The sequence below is a fragment of the Octopus bimaculoides genome, chromosome 19 (assembly GCF_001194135.2).
Source record: "Octopus bimaculoides isolate UCB-OBI-ISO-001 chromosome 19, ASM119413v2, whole genome shotgun sequence".
Taxonomy (NCBI): domain Eukaryota; kingdom Metazoa; phylum Mollusca; class Cephalopoda; order Octopoda; family Octopodidae; genus Octopus; species Octopus bimaculoides.
Window position 1 is genome coordinate 22,178,484 of NC_068999.1, and position 22,915 is coordinate 22,201,398.

At 31.6% G+C, this 22,915-nt stretch overlaps 1 protein-coding gene across 3 annotated transcripts in view; it reads right to left on the reverse strand.

Moving 5' to 3' along the window:
* LOC106872948 (tyrosine-protein kinase Src42A) overlaps positions 1 to 22,915 on the reverse strand; it is a 203,506-nt gene that overhangs the window by 21,367 nt on the left and 159,224 nt on the right. For all 3 annotated transcript variants that reach the window (XM_052974675.1, XM_052974676.1, XM_052974677.1), the window contains exons 3-5: positions 13,536 to 13,699; positions 13,222 to 13,390; positions 10,869 to 11,027 (exon numbers count right to left, since the gene is read on the reverse strand). In XM_052974675.1, the coding sequence (XP_052830635.1) occupies positions 10,869 to 11,027; positions 13,222 to 13,390; positions 13,536 to 13,699 (492 nt within the window). The remainder of the gene's footprint in view (positions 1 to 10,868; positions 11,028 to 13,221; positions 13,391 to 13,535; positions 13,700 to 22,915) is intronic.

The following is a 22,915-nucleotide window of genomic DNA, read 5'->3' on the forward strand; positions in this document are numbered from 1 at the left end:
GGTAGAAATGACTGAGGTATTAATCTTAAGCAAATGAAATTATAATTCTGTGTACCTACAAGTGAAACTCAGAGTAGCAAGAGACTAACTCAACCAAAATAAAACATCATATATATATATATATATATATATATATATACAGATACAGAAACACACACACACACACACACACACGCACATACATATATTTACAGAGAGATGAACAAAGACAGCTGCATACAGAAGTACTGATCTCTAACTGTGGAGGGAACCTGTGGAAGAGGTAGACCCAACAGGACATGGGATGTGGTGGTGAAGCATGATCTCCGAATGTAGGGCCTCACAGAGGTGATGACAAGTGATCATGATCTTTGTTAATTTGCTGTGCTAGAGAAGACTTGTCAAGCCAAGTGAAATCGTAGTTGTGGGCAGTGCAGGCAACACGTAAAAGGTACCCACTATACTCACAGAGTGGTTGGTGTTAGGAAGGGCATCCAGCCATAGAAACCAAGCCAAATTCAGGCTAGAACCTGGTATAGCTCTTCAGCTTACCAGTAGCAGTCAAGCCATCTAACCCATATCAGCATTGAAAGCAGATGTTAAATGATTATGACATTTACAGAGAGAGAAGGAGACATTTCAACTGAATTGAAAGTTTTCTTATTTGTTGTTACTTTGTTACTTGTAGGTAACTGAAGAAAAAACTCTGGGTAATTATGCACTGTAATAGTAAGTAAACAACACACGATTAAGAATATGAGATGGGTTACTAAATGAGCAGCAGCATGGCTCTGGGTTTGATTCCACTACACAGCACCTTGGGTAAGTGACTTCTACCATAGCCTCAGTTTCACCAATATTTTGTAAATGAAATTTGGTAAGTGGAAACTGTACAAAAGGTGAAGCAAAACAATAACAAGTCATCTTTTTTTTTTTTTTTTGTTCAAACTGCATTTAACAGTTCCATGAGGGGAACAAAAACAGTGCATTGAATAGGAACATATTGTAGTATTCATGTTCAACTGAGTTATCTTCCATGCAAACATGATTGACTTTTCTTTTTTCACAAGGAGTCAATAAAATAAGTACCAGACTAATTGCTGGCAGACGGTCTAGGATAATGCAATTGACTAAAAACTAGTGTCCTATTAAGCTGCAGCCTAATAACTGAAAGCAGTAAAAAATAGTAAAGTTGGTATATCCTAGTACTGGTAGGTAATTAGTTTACATTTCATTTTTAGTTATTCAATTGACTGAAACAATTGCCAATCCTCACTACTAATATTGATATCAGTTCTCACAGTTATAAACCCAATTAAAGATACCAGTAATACTTAGTTGTATTAATTGCAGAGGTGTTTATTAACCTCAGGTTTTCACGATGGTGTTCAAGTTATATAAAAGAATGTATTGAAATTATAAGGCTTACTAGAAGCTTAACTTTTAAAAGTTAAAGATATTGGAAAATCTTTCTTTTATTTTTCAAAATTATATTTGAAATTAATTAATTTTATTAAATGAATATTAATTTTTCTTGATGGCAATTATTTAAAGGTATAGTGACTGAAATAAATAAGTTACTAAAATAATTGATTAATTGAAAAAGAAAAGAAAAAAAAAGATAAAAATCAGGCCAGAAATACAATCTAAAATCAAGATATCCTTGTTGAAAATAGAAACCATATTTTATATGACAAGATCTGAAAAATGGAAGTTTTTTTGGAATATTCACAGAATGCCTGGTTAATAATTTCTGTTCATCAACCAAGAAGCAGTTACCACATCACAGAACACTTCATGCACGTGCGAAGCTATTTTAATGTTGCTCCATAGCATCCAGTGATCTTGGAAAGATGATTGAAAATGAGCCTTCTATGGAATCTAAACTAAATGGAAATGTTATAATTTTCCTATTTTAAAGAACAAGTACTATATTAGTGGTTTTTGCATGGGTAAAATCAGAGGAGAGGGAAATAAAAATTTGTATGTGATTCAAATATAAAGTAGGAAGAGAAAAACGTGGAATAACAGCATGAAGAAGTTTTATATCTAATTTATAAATACTTAGGAATTTTAATATAAGCAATGTGGGTGCCTTAGTTACTGGGTATTATTAATGTTTACACCTATGCCACAAGTTTATGAACTTTCCCCCTTAAATTACTTATCTGCTACACTAGAATAGTTACCATGACAGTAATCTCAGTTAGTCTAAAGGATTTTGAAGAATATGATGAAATTATAAATGACTAACGTTTTTCATACAAACAACATGTTTGTATGGACCAATTATGTAACTGTTCTAGCTCTCTACACTTGGAGTTCAAATCTCACTGGTAAAAAATGCACCCTTTGGGACCTGATACGAATGGTGATAGAATTGGGAAGTTCTTATACAAGTGCCCAAGTATTTCAGCTGGTGATTTTCAATGCTGACATGGGGACTTTCCAGTCCTGTGCACTCTCTCTTTAATCTTTTTTCTATAACTAAATAGACAATACTATAACATAAATACTATTAAATACAATTGATTGCCTATATATCTGTAGAAAAATATGAGAATTAATTCACAAAATGGCACCTCAGTTTTAATCTAATCAGAAACTCATCACTACACGTACAAATATTTAAATGGAAAAGAAAAAGTATAGTGGATGATGCAACACTTTTTAAAAATATGATATCATTAAACTAAATTCTTTTTCTATAGCTACAAACCTAAGGGGACAATCATTTAAATGCTTGATTAATGAGCAATATTTTGTTTGGAGTATTTTTTCAAATATTCAGTTTAGATTAATAAAGGCTTTTAAAGTAAAAAATTTTTTTCATCAAAATATTCCATCACCAAAAAAAGAAAGCTGGACAAAAGAACCAAAACAAGGAAAAACTTGGAAATAGAATTAAAAAGAGAGGAAAAAATACAGCAGAATAAAATAAAGTGTCAAAAATATGCAATAGCAATAGTAGTAATGATAATGATGATGATGATGATGGTAGTGGTAATGACATTAAAGAGAGGGAATTTCTGTTAAAGATAGCACTAATTGTAACATTGAAGATGATTATAATGATAAAGAGTAATTGTAATTATGGTTATGACAGCATCAATATATGCTCATTTTCAGCAAACTAACAAGGAACTAAAGAGCAATGTTAACAATAGCAAGCAATAACCATATTGTCAACATTGTTATTTGTTTACCTTAACTACTAATAGTCTGTAATTGTAGTCAGTAAAATGGAGAGGACCCGTTACACTATACCAGTTTTTGTGCCAAACTAGATTTCAGTGAGTTTCAAGTCTAACAAGAACTTAAGATCAACTCTCAGAATATGTGAAGAGAAACTCGTTTGGCAGCAATCTTATCACAAAGGCAAAAATTATGAGGAGTGTATTAGTTTTAATTAATCTAATAATCAAAGAAGCAATGTAAATGGTACTAATACAGCTGCTGATAATGATAATTATGATGATGATAATGACAAGGAGAGCAGTAGAGAAAGATTGAGATGTGTTTGGCAAGAGAAGATAAGCAAAAAAACGTGCTGAATGTTTGTCTGCTGGATAAGAAAGACAGAGATTGAGAGTTAGTTGTTTATCACAACACAAACACACCTCATTATACTAGAGTTTCAAAGCTCTACTAGTGATTGCTGACAAGCACAATCATTTGAACTACTGTTAGTGTGATAAGTATGTATATGAGGTTAGGCATTTCTTTTTTTTCTTCTTTGTATTAGTATGGATGTTTGCTTTGTTGGTCTAATCTGTATAGTCATGATTATGGGTGTTTGCATGTTTTCCTTGCTTTATCTGTTTGTAGTTGCATGTACATATGAGTGTAATTGCACCATTTAAGTTGTATATTTGTTTTATTTATCTGTATGTAATTGAAAGTCAATGTAAGAACTGAAATTTAGGTAAGTTTTTAGCAAAAATTCCAGGATGATGACACATTAAAGTTCCTTCTTATTTTTAAGATTAATCTTGAAAAAAGGCAAAGCTATGTGTCAAATTGTGGTTCTTTTGTTTTTAGCCTGACAAACATACATAGAAATATATCTAAAATGAGAATGTATATAATGTATACTGGCATTCATTAGAAAGTTTCCCTTGGTTAATTGAACATCTAAATCTCAGCTCAAAGTCGGAATTATACTATGCCGTTCTTTGCAAGATTTGAATAATAGGTTGATAAGCATCAGTACGGTATTATTTACAATAATAATTTTGATCAATAAATATAAGGGCCTGACCAGCCACTAACAGATTGAGCCAGTTGCTATCCAGATGTCAGATGTTTGAGGACCCTGAACTACTGACTTCCTCCACCAAATAGGGATAATGCCAGTCTGTTGGAGTAATGAGCTCTGTGAGATGGAAGTGGCCGCTGCAGTGAGTGTTGCTGTCCATTCTCCAAGGCAATGCTGTCACGGGTACGGCTGAGCACACAATTTGTTCTGGGGTATGTGGCCAATTTCCCCCTCCCATCTTCTGCTGCTATACCTCCCCCTTTTCTTCTTCTTCCCCACCCCCACCTTTCTTATCTCTCTTTTTTCCTGTTTATTTATATTTAAATGTTAATAATTTTATTCTGAAAAGCTATTTTAATAAAGTAAATAGTTTCAAAGAAATTTTCACATAAGCATAAGATTTCAAATCTGTGAGATGTATTTATCAATTGAATCATACAGATTCTCAAAACACATTTATAAAATGTACACTTATATAAAATATATACATGTATAGGTAATCAAGATGTTACTAAAACTGATATTCAACAGCATGTCATCATGTTTTCTATTAAGAGGTTTATCTCTACCAGCTTATATATGTAATTTGATGCATGTAGATCATGTATGTTGACAATATAGTGCAACAAAATATAGGAATATTCTAATTTATAGATGTTGAGCAATGTATATTTGTTATATAATGTCATAGATAAAGATAATGTAATTTGGATCAGGTAATAGAATACATAAAGATTTTGTTCATATAATGCAGTGCAATGTCTATAGATCATGTAAGTAATGTTATGTGTGCATGAAAGAATGAAATTCCAATGCAAAACTTAATGAGAAAACCTTATAGTGTAGTAGATTTTCATAGCATAAGCAGGAATCTTATTCTGGTCTTCTGCGCTAAGTACTTTTTTAGTGTTATCACACCTCTACAGTCACTTACCTGCCGACACTAGGTGAGTAACCATCATCATACGTCATTAATCAGGGTGATTAGAGAATTAAAAGAAAATAAAAAAAAAGAAAAGAGAATGTAGTTAAAAAGGCTTGTCCACACTTTACAAAACAAAAGAAATAAAATGGCATAAATAATATGTGTTTATATGTCTCATAGACTGTTTGTGAAAAGATGAGAAATAAGTCATCAGTTTAAGTTTATTGGATAGAACTTGAAAAATATTTTTTTAAAAAATGCCTTTTTTTTTAAATGAATGATAAGGGATATTTAAATTTTTAATAAAATCTTTTAGTGAAAGAAATCTTGAACCTGAAATATTGGAAATATTTTGATGATGAAAAAATAAATATATTAAAGATATAAGTTCAACAAAGAACAATATTTGAAATTAGTTTCAAATATTAATTAATATATCTAAGTTTACAGGGAGACCACAAAATATCTAATTTTGCAGCTATAAATCATTTTAGCTGAAAAGTAAAGCGAAAATGATACATTGATATCGAAATAAGATACATCGTTGAGAGAGAATTTGGGGAGATGCGGGAGAAGTGAAGCACAATGGCAGTGAACAAAAGAGTCTATGGATATGCAGATTCGTTACATGTTTACATGAATAAATAAAACTTTAGCATATTCAATTAATTGATGAAATAACTAAAGTATTTGATACATGTCTAATGTAGAATGTTTCCAATTTGTGATGCAAGGAAATTAGTGAGAGGTTATTCTTTCTGTTTAGACTTAAAATTTTAGTTTATTTGTACACTTAAAATCACTTAATGATTGGTGTATCGCAAGTATATATAATGAAATCAATTTGAAAAATGACTCAAATTTTAACAGTTAACATCCCAAATTGTTTGTTCTTATCAACAATTGAAGACAAGCACTATTAAAGAGAACTGTTACTTTGATGTGGAACTATACCATAAATATTGTCATTCACTGGTTTGGATTAATAAATATTTAGTTTCTTTATATGAAGTAATCTAATGTAGAACCCTCAGTCTCTAGTCCTAGAACTTACATATCTATGTATCTCAATCATTAACCTGATAAAAATTCAAATTGAATTTGAATTGTTTGGGTTTTACTTATATCTTCAGTCTAGGATAATCTAACGAAATCACAGGCATAGCTTTTTATTGCCTCAGAAAGTCTAAACCAAAACTGAAGACTGATATAAAATGCTTTCATCTAGATATTTTTTCATTTGAGATAAATCAGCAATTTTGGATATCTGCATGAACTTTTGACACCTTTTACAAATGATGCATTTTGTGTCATTATGCAATCGATTATGAAATGGGAATAAAAGATAATTTCCTAATAGGTAGAATAAAAAATAATAGAAGTTATTTCTTTATTTTTGCTTAACTGATTTATCTATAGCTTAGCCCAATACCAGTGATATAATACAAGCTCACAGTGCCACATTTCAAAGGTTGATCCTTTATTCTCTCAGCTGCTAAATATCAACTGAAAACATGGAATAATATATGTTTCTCTTCTGATTATATATGTTATCAACAATTTATGTTGTGATAACATTTTTCAGTGATAGTAAACTGGAGAGCTTAAACTCTAGTTATGTGACATCAAATTGATATCCAACAGTGTTCTATAGGTGTGAGAGATTTGGTTATTTAGTAGTTTATCCAGTAAATCATCATCATCATCATCATCATCATCATTTAACGTCCGCTTTCCATGCTAGCATGGGTTGGACGATTTGACTGAGGACTGGTGAAACCGGATGGCAACACCAGGCTCCAATCTAATTTGGCAGAGTTTCTACAGCTGGATGCCCTTCCTAACGCCAACCACTCAGAGAGTGTAGTAAATATGTGATTTAATTAGTAGCAGTTGTTACTAGACTTAAGGAGAAAATTCTGTCTTGCCAATCCTGGTAATGAATTCTTTATTTCCTATTTAGTGAAAGGAAAACTTCTCTTATTAGGCAAAAACATGATAGAGGCAGGTGCAACAAAGAATGAGTATATATATATAATAAACTACCATAGGAAGCCTGGAATTCAAACGAAAGCTATGTCAAAATTAAAGTTCAAATAAATATGTTCCTATTAAATTTGTTGCTTAAAAATGAAGCAGAATGTATTTGTTTCTGTTTAAAGAGAAAATATAAATATCAAATGGCTATGAGAGTTAATATGATGGAACAAAACATTTTTAATGATGTAGAATATAAAAAAAAAAATGCCTCAATCAAGAGTTGCAATATTAACAAAGAAAAAAATCCTCAGAAATCTTGCCTATGACTTTATAATGGAATTTAGACATCTGAACTTTTTAAATGATCTAGATGACCTGTGTGAGCAAAATACTGACTTTTACATGGGCTTCATTGACTTGACCAAGACGTTTGATACAGTGAATCATGAGGTGCTTTGGAAAATTTTGCCAAAAGTTGGTCTGCTTGATAAAACGATAAGGGTAATAGTATCTTAGCAAGAAGGAAGGATGGCAACAGTGATATCTAGCAGTCAATGTTCAGAGGCATTTTCTGTTTCCACTGGAACTAAACAGGGCTGTTTTAGTTCCTGTACTTTTTACCATATTCTTTTTGGCAATGTTCCAACATGCTTTTGAAGATTTTCTTGAAGGTGTAAAATTTTAGACAGAGGTCTACTAAAGCTAAATGGGCAAAGCTACAGATTAAAAAAAAAAAAAAAAGATCAAGGAAGAGATTCTTTAATAATAATAATTTTGGTGGAGGGGATAGTTGATTACATTGATCTCAGTGTTCAATCATCATTTAATGTCCGTTTTCCATGCTGGAATGGGTTGAATGGCTTGACACAAGCTGGCAAGGCCAAGAGCTGCATCAGATTCTATAATCTGTTTTGGTTTGACTTCTAAAGCTGGATACTCTTTCTAATGTCAACTACTTTACAGAGGGTACTGGATGCTGGCTTGATCCCCAAAAGGATGAAAAGCAAAGTTCACCTCAGCAGAATTTGAATTCAAAATGTAAAGATGGATGAAATGCTGCTGGCTCACCACCAATAATAATAATAATAATAATAATTTCTTCAAACTGTGAAGTATCAGCATTCTATCAGCTTTGTTGAAACAACAAACTGAATCCACTATCATGAATAACATAAAATAGTTAATGCATGAAATAGTCCAGACTTTCTAATTTTACATTTACTTTCAGTAATAATATAATAATAATAATATCTGAATTACCATAGATATCCTGCTGGTTGCTAATTAGACTGAGAGACAATTTCCCCAAATTATTTTATTAACAATCGGATGTAGATAAATTTCTTTCAGTAAAAATTTGCTATATTTTAAAAATTGTTTCATGTTGCATCATAACAAATCGTAAACAAAAGGAAAAAATAACCCAGTATTTTTATGTAAAAAAAAGAAAGGTGGGGATGAATGACGCAATGAGATTAAAGACATCAAAATATATTATATTATATAATCAGTATAGAAAAATGAAATGGTTGTGCTTATATACATATATTTGTTGCATATCTAATATTATGTTAGGTACAAAGTTATATTTTGAGTTCTGCATAAAGTAAAATTTGTGTGTGTGTATATAGATGGATATTGATATATATAAGTGGAGGCGCAATGGCCCAGTGTTTAGGGCAGCGGACTCGCGGTCATAGGATCGCGGTTTCGATTCCCAGACCGGGCGTTGTGAGTGTTTATTGAGCGAAAACACCTAAAGCTCCACGAGGCTCCGGCAGGGGATGGTGGTGAACCCTGCTGTACTCTTTCACAACAACTTACTTTCATTCTTTCTTCCTGTTTCTGTTGTACCTATAATTCAAAGGGCCAGCCTTGTCACACTGTGTCACGCTGAATATCCCCGAGAACTACGTTAAGGGTACACGTGTCTGTGGAGTGCTCAGCCACTTGTACGTTAATTTCACGAGCAGGCTGTTCCGTTGATCGATCAACTGGAACCCTCGACGTCGTAAGCGATGGAGTGCCAACAACAACGATATATATAGTAGAACAAAATTTCAGACAGGTAAGACATGTACAAAACTGGTCACATTTCAAAAATTTGATAACATGTTTCATTCAGTCAAAATTTGTATACTTTGAACACCAATTCTAGATTTATTGTAAATAAATACAACCTGGTCTTTTTTTTGTAATTTTAAACCTCAAATTTAGGACATAAATTGATGGAAACATGCATTGAGTGGCACCCTTTTTACTAATTTTCAGTTAATGAACAAATCAGATATGCAACTTATTGTGTATTTGTTTAATAGACATTTGGAAATGTAGTGTACAGTAAAAATTTCATCCATAACCAGAGATGGTAAAAAAAAAAGTGACTAAATTCACTTAGTATGCATAAATGAAATTTTGTGATTTACTGTTATACCCTCTCCCTAAGAGTCATGTCATTCCCTTTGAAAATGAGAAAAAGTTCTGTAAGTAGCTCAATGGTCAAACTCAGTATGATAGTTACTTGTGTTAAGCCCTATCTTTCAGAACAAAAAAATCAGCTCAATATCTAATTAAATATGCAAATTAATATAGAAAGCTCAAATATGGAATTTAGGCATAAATATTTCGAATATTGAACTGGGTTACATTCCTTAAACCTGTTATATATTTTACTATATTTGAATAGAATTATATCATATCTGTTAATAATCTGTTCAAGATACTACTGCAGCTAACTTTTCTTGATTAATTCCTTGTGTACTTATTTTTGAAGAGAAAATCTGAGTACACCAGTAGAAAAATTGAACTTTGTAGATTCAAGTTAAATGTCCAGGTTTTTAAATCAGGAAACATATAGCTTGGTTCAAATGATCATAATTCTATGAAATGAAACAAGTCACATGACAATAGATAGAAAAGTTAAGGCTAGACTATGTGCAGCACTCAAGTATTTCTAAGTGTAGCACTCAGGAATATTTGTAGTTTCTGAAAACTTGCAACAAACAGAGTGGAATCTAGTAAAGTTAACTGAGGGCCAGGTAGTGGTGCTAAACTGGGTAATGGATTAAGTGTAGCACTCAAATAGGCCACACTGGGATTTGAACTCAGAATGTAAAAGACTTCCTGCTTGATACTTTTAATGATTTTGTTGTTCCATTACCTTAGAATGGTTCTTTTATTTATGAAAAACTGAAAGATAGACTTGGAAATTCAATGGGAACTGAACTCAGAATGCAAGGAGCTGGAATAAATAAGATAAGGCATTTCAGCTGATGCCAATTCATCACTGATGGAGGAGTTTTTCAAGCTATAAGGGTTACTGATCAGTGTGCATTTGCAATATAGATAATCAAATCTTTTTATGGGTCGAATAAAACCTGACCAACAAGATAAATGAAGAAAAAAAAAAAAAAAAAAAAAAAAAAAAAAAAAAAAAAAAAAACTTCCAGCCCAGGACCATGTCCTTCAAACTTGGCCATAGTAACAAGGAGTACACTATCTATGAATAGATAGAAAGAATAAATTCTTATCTGCTGTTGCTTGATCACAAATCCCTTTGTAATTTAGGAAAAAATGTTTGCATATATATGTTTGTGGGAGGTTTCTCATGTGTGGATGTGCTGTACCTAATATAAATGAGCAGAAGTTGAGTGTGTATATGTGTATTGTGTGTACAAAATATACTTAATCCTCTGGGAAATAATAATAACAATGTGCAAGAATTACCTTGTAAGTAGTCCAGTAAACTACCATTTCTCATAAGTTCAGTTACAATGTAGATTGGTTCATCCTGGGTACACACAGCATACAATTGGATTAATTTGCTGTGTCGAAGTTTCTTCATTATTTGAGCTTCTTGTAAGAAGTCTTTGGGATCCATTGTCCCTAAATTAATAAATGAGGACACAATGAATTAAGTAATTTAGTATAATTAATTCCTTGCTTCATTCACATTTTTTCCACTGACTAAATACTATCACACATTCTCTAATACCTAACAAAACAAAAAAAATTGATTAGCCACTACAATTTTGGCTATGAATAAAGGTGGTAACTAGAGTTAAATTGATACTGTTAACCTATTCTGGTATAATGCTATTGATGAGACACAGTTGAAGGAATCTTTATTTAAAAAGAATAAAAATCTATCATAATAAACTACACTTTTATAAATTAAAAGTAATGATCATCAGGCTAGATAATTAAGATTGTTATTTATCCAGTTATTAAATAAAAACACTATGAATTTGTTAAATAGTAGGTATTTACATAAGACTTGCAGTGTTATAAAAGCTTACAAAAATTTTAAACTATCATGAAAAACTATAAGAATTTCTTTAAGAGAGTTGCTGCATCTATTTCACTATCAACAACTGTATCAAATATATCAGGCTGAGTGAAAAGTAAGCAACATTTTGAAACATGAAATTCATCACAATATATTCCAAGAATGTGGAAATTTTATTCATTAAAGTAAGTACCATTTCAATCAACACATTTTTACCAATGAGTTACAAGTTTGTTTATTCTGGTAACATAAAAATCAGAAGTTCTGGAGCTGATGAACTCTTTGAATGCACTTTCAACATCGGTTTGATTTTTTAACTCCACTCACAGGAAACCATCTAGGTGCTTGAAAAAGTGCTAGTCGGTAGGAAAAAGGTTTGGGGAATAAGCTGGGTGGGGAAGAACTTCGTAGCCAAGTTCACTCAACTTCTGGAACATCATTAGTGAAATGTGTGGTTGAGCATTGTCATGAAGAATGATTGGCCCTCTTCTGTAGACAAGTCTGGGACAGAAGAGTAGAAGTTTTTCATTCATTTTGGCAATTTCATAGCAATATGTTTCTGCAGTAATGGTTTTTCCAAGTTTTAAGAAGTTATAGTGGATGAGTCCAGCAGTACACCACCAAACAATCACCATAACCTTCTTTTTGAAGAGCTCAGGTTCAGGGAAGGTTTTCAATGCTTCCTTTTGGTCCAACCACTGCGAAGAACATTCTTTATTATTGTACAGAATCCACTTTTCATTGCAAATTACAATACAGTCAAGAAATGGATTGATCTGGTATGGAGAAGAAGCAACGAGCAAATTTCATATCTGCACATTTTCTGATTTTTATTCAAATCATGTGATACCCATTTGTTGAGCTTTTTTCATTTTCCAGTCATATGCAAATGGTTGCAGGCAGTTGTTTGGCTAACTTGAAGTTCTTTTGCCAGTTCTTGAGTGGTTTTATTTGGATCTTTCTCAATGACGGTCTTTTATTGACCGCTCAAGTAGTTTTATTTGGATCTTTCTCAATGACGGTCTTTAATTGACTGTCATCAATGACAGATGGGCGTCCACTATGCTCACAATCTTCAAGGCTCAGGTCTCCAGTGCAAAATCGTTTAAACCATTTTCGAGCTGACCATTCAATGGTCATTTCCTCACCAAACATTTTGTTGACATCGCGAGCAGTTTCAGCTGCTTTACATCCTTTTTTGAAGTTGAATAGCAAAATTGCTTGAATATCATACTCTGACAGTTCCATTTCAGATGATTGTAATAACAATGAAAAAAATATCAATGTTAATTTATTGATGCATTTGGGAAAGTCTATGTCTGTAATATCAGACAACTGCAAAAAATGTTTAAAAAAAATTAAAACTCTGCAAACATCCAGTACAAATTCTTCATGGTTCAAAACATTGCTTATTTTTTTACTCAACCTGATATTTTAACCCTTTAGCATTCAGATTACTGTCAAATATAATGTTCATTTATTCCCACTGTTTTAAATTAATCATGCATTATCTTGTAGCTTTGGGAATTTGATACTATGATTGCGTATTTTTGAATGACATTGTTGGATAAGTATGAGGGACCAGATCTGGTTGGTTTGAGTATAAAACAAGTGAAATATTTAGGCCAAATATGGTCAGTTTAAATGCTAAAAGGTTAATAATGTCTTTTTCCCTTGCATGCAAATAATACTTTCAAATACTTATCTCTGTTATTAATGGACTTAACAATTTTTAAAAAATGGTTTCATGAAATCCTTTATATAAAATCTAAAAGACTATAAGTAACTTACCAGGTTTTAATGTTTTGATAGCTACTGAAGTTGTGTTGTTCCACAAACCTTCCCATACTTCGCCAAACTGACCATGACCAATTTTTTTGATAAGTTTTAGAGAATGCTTAGCAATTTCCCATTGGTCTGTAGTATTATGGGAAAGACCCATTGTGACAGGTTTCTCAATCTGAATAGGAAAAACAATTAATTCATTATTAAAAAACATAAATAATGGTCAAACAAATTATTAATTGTTCAAAAGAATTATCTGCAGAAACAAAACAAAAGGAGTTATGTAGTTAAGTTGGCTTGAAGGAAATTAGTATACATACTTGTGTACAAGGCTTTCTGAGATTAACACACAAGCCATCAGCATCCCGGCTGTAGTGATCCACCAATTCTGACAGTGTACGAAATGTGACTCTTCGTGCAATGAAGAAACCTCCTTCATCAAGTTGCCGAATTCTATAATGCTTGACTGTGTCTCCATCACGAACTGAAAGGAAGTAAAAGTTCAAAACATGAGTGGAAATTCTAAGAGCTGCTTAAATGTAAAGTATTATAAATTATTAATGCATTTTGTTCAGGAGATAATATAAATTATATCTCTTGAAGTATTTAGGATGTAAAATCATAGCCATTAACAAAGGTGAAATAATTTTACAGCACTTGAGCTCCAGCTCAGAAGTAGAAATCAGTTTAATGAGTTCAACCACAATGTTCATCTAAGATCATCTCCTTTAATACACTGAACAATTTAGTTACTAATATCAACAACATCTTATCTTTTTCAAGCTGAGATAATAGCTGTTGATTGCTAAATGTTTTAGTCTTCACAAAAGTTCTAGATAAATTTAACTAAAGTAGATATTATTCAACTCCAGAATATTAAATCAAAACATATTCAACAAGACCTGGAAGAATAGTTATGGACAATGCAATAGTATGGTAAAAAAAAAAAATTTAATGTGGTAGAAGTGTATTTAGTTGGTACAAAATATATTTCCAAGTTAATAATGAGAGAATATTGAAGGGTGTGCTGAACTGAAATTCAGAGAAACTGACTGTAACCATTCAGAGATTAAGTGAAATTAAGACAATGCAAAAATATTTGGTAACATGAAACTCCAGGAAATTAGTTTGATGTTAATTATCAGATGCTAGAAATAAAATTAATAACATGTATGCTGACAACAGGTTCATTTGCTACTAAAGTATGCAAAATTATAAAAGGCAAATAACTTGCTGCATAATGTTTCATACATATATAACAACTATATTTTATTTTGCAACTGAGCAAAGATTCAATGACTGTAGAAACGATGAATATTTTGTTGAAAGTTTGGAAATAAATGCACTAAGAATGTTATGCAATGTCTGAAGGATAAACTGCTTTGAAAATGTATACCTTGTAATGGTTTTAGTTATTAGATTGTGGCTATGAGGAGTATTGCTTGCAAGAGTTTTAGTTGAGTATATTGAACACAATATTTACATAAGTGTGCTACTTATTCTACTGAGCTATATTGAATTTTTAAATTATACTTTTTGACATAACACAGATATGTTAATAACTAAACCATAAACACAGACAGGCCTCTACACTGTCTCCATCAACCAAATGCCATTTTTGAGTTATTGGTAAACTCAATACTACATGCTTCATATGTCATGTAGTGAAAATGAACCAGGGACCACATGGCTGCAAAGTAAACTTCTCAAGTACATGGATACATATTTCAGAGTGAGTGTCAAACAGCCATGTTTTTCACATTGCCAAGAGTGGCTGGTGTGTACCTACATACGTGCAATACAAAGTGAATCACTTGAGTTAGGATGTTTGATAGAATGAATTAAATTTTTTTAATGAAATTGCACAGCGTTTTTAATCCTTTTGTTTATGTTTTGGCTGAAATATATTGCCTTAGTTTCAATTAATTTTAAAAAGAATGAAGAATTTGACAAATAAGCACATTATTAAGTTGGTGTTCAGAACAAAACGTTTGTACCTCAGAACTAGGAGCAGTCTCAGGTGAGTTGGTATCAAAAGGGTTAAATGAATCTATGTGTCTAGCAAACAACTTGCACATGCAAGTGCTACCAGTCAAGAACTCCACATACCAGAAGCCAGCAAGTGTATGGGGTCATCAGGAGAGAATGCGTGCCGTTTCGGAGCCTACCTCTCGACGGCATCAATGCGCACCGGCCCCCCTCACTGATATGAGGCCCCGCTTGCTAGATCAACTGATTATTAAAACAAAGCTCAATATTTCTCTAGCCATCGCTCATCGTCTCTTTTTAACCAAATCCAGTGGCTAGCCTTCTCCACTATTAAATGTGTTTCTGAGAATACTTATATGCTTAAGAAAATAGTGGGAATTTAAAACAAAGCTGTTACTTTAAAAATTAAATGAATATTTGTTTTGTATAAAATTACATACTTTTCAATTCAGACAATTTCATTGGGGCAAGTGTTTCACAACCTGATACAGACTATTTACAAATATTAATTATATAACTTGTTTCTTATTTTGATAAAGCACATCAAACAAAAGTGAACAAAACATGACCCAGTTAAACAAATTTAATGAGAAGACTGAATAATTATTTCATTATTTTGGCCATTAAAAATAGCTTGACTATATTATGATTAAAACCCCAAAAGGATGTACAATAAAAATGATGGGAAAAAAACCCAACAAAAAAACGAAAGAAAATCACATGTGAATCTTCACTGAGAGATTATATTTTCAAGGAATATTTATTCCTAGAGATGGTGCAAACAAAAAAGTAGGTTCTTGATAATATTTTTACCAACCTAAATATCACAAAAATTCCAGAAGATAACATACAATAATGAATGCATAGATATATGCGTTGTTATTTAGTAAGACTGAGAATTTTAGCAAATAGAGACCAAATTCTTCACTTCTCAGTTTATTCTTAAGATATTTCTGCAGTAGTATTAGTTTGTTTGAATTTCAAAGAAATCTATTTGCAACAAAAATAGCAAAGTGAGAGTTTTATTAATTTTGATCCGTTTTGTATAGACAGGAATGCAAAGCTGGCGATTCTTTGTTTACATCATGTTTTATTGTTATCTCAGATGGATAATTCATTATGATGGAGAAAGCTTGCTGTGGGACATGATATAAACATCCAGTGATTATTTCTGATTTAATAATGGCAACTGAAATCAAATGAATACCAGTTTTCTATAATTGGAGAAAATTCTTTGAAGTGCTTAAGACAACAAACACATTAGTACAAATTCCAGGTTTAAACTAAGTGTTCATCTTGTAATTTTAGGAGAAATTGTTCTTGATTTGTCAAATAGAGATTAGCAGTGAAATTGTTTGTATGTTACAGTATATGCAATAACAAAAAATAAAAAGTATTAATTTCATATTGTTGATTCATCTTAACTGAGATTGATTTTTAAGCAAAGCTCCAAATCTTCAAACATTTTTAACTGACAGAAATGTGAACATTACTAAAGATGTAGGTTTGTACATTATTTACATTTGAAGGATAACACAACATTTTGGCTGATACACCCTCCAGCCTTCATCAGGTGTCTTGGGGAAATTTCGAACCATGGGTTCTCATTCCTAAGGTATTTTTTTGATGTTATTATTATTATTATTCTGACGACAACGACGACAACAACATCATCGAAAAATACCTTAGGAATGAGAACCCAGGTTCGAAATTTCCCCAAGACACCTGATGAAGGCTGGAGGGTATATCAGCCGAAACATTGTGTTAACAACAAACAAGATGAGGACAAATATCTGTCAAATGTAAATAATGTACATAATTCCTCATCTCTTAAATATAGAATTGTATGTAGGTTTATTTCAAGCAAGGCTATATAAGTAGCTGTAAGCATATGGCTTTGACATAGAGCATGAAACTTTTATAAGAGGGACATTTAGAAGTGGTAATGATTATGTAGTATCCATGGTATGAGGTTAGGGTAAAGGATTATTAATCATATGGTCATGAGTTCAAACCTCATAACTATCAATGCTGTGTTCGTGTGAAATGCACATAATTCAATTATTATCTGACAACTTTATTCTATTGCTATATTACAACTGATTACAAAGATGTCCACTATTATTTCAGTAATACATAATTGTCTTAAATTAAAAAAAAAAGTTAGCTATTGAAAAAAAAAAAAACAGGATGTAAAACAGTTTTAAAAGGCTGTTGAACAAGTAAAGAGAGTTGAAATTTTGGTCATGAATCTGTTTCTTTGAGAAGTTACCACTTTATTGCAGTACAGACATCATCATAAATTTAAGGGAAACCTTTAAGGTCTTCTAATTATTTTATTTTCATTTTCAAAGGGAATGACATGAATCTTAAGGAAATTGTATAACATTAAATCAGTTCCAAACTGAATTAATGATTAATAGCTCCTCATACTAGAACAAGTAAAACCTTTACTTTTTGGTGGAAGTTTTCATTTAGTGTACACTGAGTCTGATGGTTTCATTTAGACAGCATGACAGGATACTTTATATATCAATTCCATTTTCATTACCTTAAGGATAATGAAATGTCTTAATGAAGAAGAAAGTACAGGAAATCTTAGGTAAATATGAAAATATGAACACATGTCACTATTGTAAGAACATTTATAGCTATTGCCAGATACAAGTTTAGTTTACTTCTCATAGGTTTATACAAACCTCTCAAATTTGAGAATTGCAAAACATAAATGAAAACTGAAAAATTTCTGAATGCAATATGTCAGTTTCTTCAAAACAGGCCCACTTCTGATTAATTAAATTTTTCCATATTCGTGAGTGAAATTTTATATTAGCAATTGTTTTTACAGCTGGTATCCTTCCTGAAGCTAACAACTTAGTTAAAGAAAGAGTAGAGCCTGTTTGTTCAAGAGTACATTAGTTCAGTACGTTAAGCCACCAATGCTTGACATTTTGAAAGAAAACCAAGAGCTTAAGAGTGGGTACAACACCTCTTCACTTCCAAACCATGTAGTTCTATCTAATAGATTAAAATGATGGTCACTGACGTACTATATTTATGAGATGTTATCTGAATTGTAGAAAGCAAAATTGTTTTCACTGTCTGCTAAAGAAAACAATGCAGCAATTATAATTTGAAACAATTCTTATTGAAGAAAATTTACATGATAGTGGTGGTAGTGACATCCAACATTATCATCACTATTTACATCATCACAACTGATATCATCCTCTAATCAGCCACTTAACATTTATATGACTTCAAAATATATAATTAGGAAAGTTTTTAAGATGTAAAAATGAATCTGAATTTAAAATAAAAAGTTATCATACAGAGTTACAACCTCAAACGTTGTGAAAGTAAAACATTTTACTCCTGCAACAGTTAGCCAGGGAGAGATGCCACTAGAAAGAACTGTGTTATGTTACAAGAGAAAGAAATAATTTAAAATTATTTTTGCATTTTTCCCCATACTTTTCATATCAGTCAAGCGATGCATTAAATCCGATTGATTCCAATGAATAAATCTAAAAAATGTAGTGATTTAAACTGAACAAATTAGAAAAATGTTCATTATTAAACTCACAAGAGAAAGAATGTTGATTATTAATGGCAGTGTTTGGAAATATTTATTGCCCAGAATATAGAATAAATTATTTATTGATAAGGAGGCCAGCTGCATAAAACAAATTTAAAGTAAAGGATAGGGCAAGAAGTGAAGCATTATGAATTTCAGTTAGATCAATTGTAAAACCTCATTTAGATGATCAAAAGAAAGTTTTGTTTTTAAATTTTAAGTAAAAAAAAAAAATTATAGGAGAGAATTTTCTTCACTAAAAGTTCAATTTAATCTATAAAAATTAGGTTAAGTATACATGTGTAATCTTTACTTGCTGCTGTAAACCAAATTTTCAACTTGTCCAGATCTCTTATTGAAGGCATAGTCAACGCTCTCTTTTTATTATTATTTTTTCATAGACAAAGATATCTGACATTAATAAGAATGTTTCTAATGATCTTATAAACAAATTTTACTGACTTAGGATTATAATGTTTTGACTATTCAAACAAAGAATTTTTAGCAACTTTAGTAGATGTTATCTTTAACTACACAGGGTTTCAATGTTGCTCCTATTCAATTATATCAATATGGAGGACACTAGATTCAAAGGTCAACCATGTAATTTAGAAACTCATAGCGTTATTACTGTATTTATTTGATAAATCAAGGATGCATAGAGCCTCAATAAATATCATCTGCTCTTTCACAATACCTTATCATATATCAACAAATGAGCTATTAAAAACAGTTGGTATTCAAATTACATTAGACATCACTATCCCTGAACTAATCCCATCTATTCTAGTATTCTTCAACGCATTTTAGCTGTTTTATAACCTAAATTATATCATCAAAATATATACTTTCTGTAATGTTTCTTCAATATACTTCTAATGCTCTCCTGCACAAACTGATTTTTCACATAAATATTAATAAACTTTTGATAGTCTGCATCAACAATTAGTAAGAACAATTAAAAAAGATGGAATAAATTTGTTTGCTATGAGTGTTAGAAAAAAAACTGTAATGTTTCAGATAGAACCCTTCATCAGAGAGTGATGTTTCTTGATGCTATTGAATGAATAAATTGAATGTAGCAAGAGTAACTTACATCCCAAAACTTTCAAATGACTCCCACTCTATATGTTACACTTGTTCCTTCAAATCCAGCAGTATTTGGTTAACCAACTTCCAAGTACAATTCCAGGTCACTAATACCATGGTCTCTACCTTTATAAATATTATTTACTGCATCACTTATAAATGCTGGAAATCTCTATACAAGGAGGAAACTGGCAGCCATCTAAGTGATGATTTCTGAAAGCATCTACTCAATTTTCATAGTAATACCCAAGCACTCTCTAAACTTGTAGCAAGGCCATTCAATGAATCACTTCTTGGTTTGTAAAGTCACAATATGAGATGTCTTATTCTACACCCATAGTACAGAGAAAAATACCTTAGTACCATTCTAGGATCCACCTTGTCCATAGGTATTAATGAACTCTATTCAGTTTCCTAAATGATTTCCAGGTCTTTAGTTTGGAAACTCCTATTTTATATATTTATATTTTCTTTTCTCATGGTTTGCCTCTCTGGCTTTACAAATTTGTTACTCTCACTCATTGCCTCCTGCTTCTTGAGTTGCTACAGTTCTTATCAATCTTTTCCCAGTTGTCTTCTCTTACCCTAATCATTACCTGTTAATTTTCCAAATTTGCCAACAGTTTTGTTGATTATCCTCTCTCTTTGATTATTGTTCAAGTTTTGTTGTCTTGTAACCCCACCTCAACTATTCTTCACTTGTTTTTTCTCTTTTTCACTACCCTACAATATATCTCTTCATTACTATCAGAAATTATTATTTTCCATTAACGAGTACTGCCATAAAATGTTAGTAATTTTCCTCTTCCTAATGACAACTTTGAATGTTCAAAAATGAATTCATCTTGCTCTTAACTCAGCCAACTTATCAGCATCATGGTGAGGCAACAGAATTGCTAGTATGCCAGACAAAATGCTTAGCGGTATTTCATCTGTCATTATGTTCTGAGTTCAAATTCCGCTGAGGGTGACTTTGCCATTCATCATTTTGGGGTTGATATGATTGATTGTCCCCCTCCCCACAAAAATCCAGGCCTTGTGCCTATAGTAGAAAGGATTGTTATTATTATCAAATGATTAGTTAGTATTTACTAATAATATACTGTCAAATGATGAACCTGATATCCTTCAAAATGGAAATTGAAGTCTACTTGTGAAATATCAACTTATCAATAACTAGCTTTATTCAGACAAACACAATGAAATTAGAAATTCGTATCTTTCATATTCTTAGTACTATGAAATCTCAACAAAAAAACTTATTACAACTGAATTTAGCAATTATATTTCAATATACACACTGGCATTGCATCTGGAAGTTTTGTTGGCTAAATTTTTGTACCATTAAACGCATCATCTTTAGAAGTATGCCATTATATAATACAGTGAAATTAATGAGTTCAGATAAGTTTATATGTTGTGAAGAGAAAAAAAGAGTCTCATATTTTAGTACAGACCCTTCTCCAGGAAGACAGAAAGTTTCCAATGAATCTTGAAACCTCAGATTTCTTTTCTCTCTGCAGCACATAAACTTATCTAAACTCATTAAATTCACTGCATAATTTTTGTCAATGCAGACCATTATCAGTTTTCTTGAACTAGTTTTACATAATCTTTGATAAACATGTTTACTTTCCAGCTTTGATCTAGGGATTTAAGGAACTCTTTATGACATTTTATGAGGTTCCTGGCACTGTTTTTCTGCTTAACAGCTATATGAAACTAAGATCCATTTCTCTATTTTGTATGGTAATTTAGTTACCTTAAAAATTTTGTCAGACTTTTCAGTGAGACATAACAACTGTTCCTTGAGCAGATCCTAAAGTCAGTGGAATAAAATCCTTTAACACTATCATTTCTCAATTGAATGATATTTGATAATTTATTTGATAATATATAGGCTATCTTTTCTATTTACACAATGTTGGCTACTGTTTACCAACATATACAATATCAACATGCAATAGAACATTCAGACTTTCTGAGTAGAACTTTTTTCTAAGAAGCAATAAATTTTAGTAACTCTCAAAACCATTTGCAAATCCAATAAATCAATATGACTAAGTTGTAAATTATATATCAGATGCAAAATGATTGCATTAAAATGTGATGATATATATGAAAACAACTTGAATAAGTTTTGTATTAAAGAATCATAAAAATTGGTAAGTGGGAAAAGAATCCAAGGAATTCCTTTAGAAAATTTTAGAGCACTTAAATTAATGAATTCTATAGTTCTTGCATCTGTTTCAGCGAATGAAAATTCCAGCAGCTCAATCAATGGAGTCATCTATTTGCAATATGATGGTGTAAGTAGCTGAACATTTCAGTCATTTGTACTCTTAATGTAATCTCCGGGCAGATTTGGCATGACAATGAGTGACAAGATCAGGCCTTCAAATTACAGGTAGAGTCCATACAACAGTTTCCATCTACAGTTAACTCAAATTTTATAGCTGGGTTAACTTGAAGCTATGGTATAAGACATTGCTTTATTATATGGACACGCAGCTATTTACAACTTAAACACTGTATTCATATATAATGTACAACATTTTATGGGCAATGGAATTCCAGAAAAAATATATCTTGTGTCTAATATACATCACTTTTTCTTTATGGTAGACTCTGATACCTTGTCACTACCATCTTTATCCCTCATTCTAGCTCCACCTCATTTATTCCAACCCACCCTCAAATAATGTTGGGTAGCCTCTACAACAACAAACCTGTTCTTGTTTCTTCTATCATGAATTAATCTCACATAAAGCTACCTCCTACTCCACTATACTTCTTCTCAACAGAAGGGATTCTTTAGATACATAGCAACCTCTTTTAAGTTGTTGAAATTATTTTTATATAAATTAGGTACAAGTGGTGAGGAGCTTGCTTCCAAACCACATGGTTCCAGGTTCAGTCCTATTGCAGGATACCACGGGCAAGTGTTTTCTATTATAGTCAAAAACTTTGTGAATGGATTTGGTGGACATAAATTGAAAGAAGCCAATTATGTGATATATATATATATATATATATATATATGTA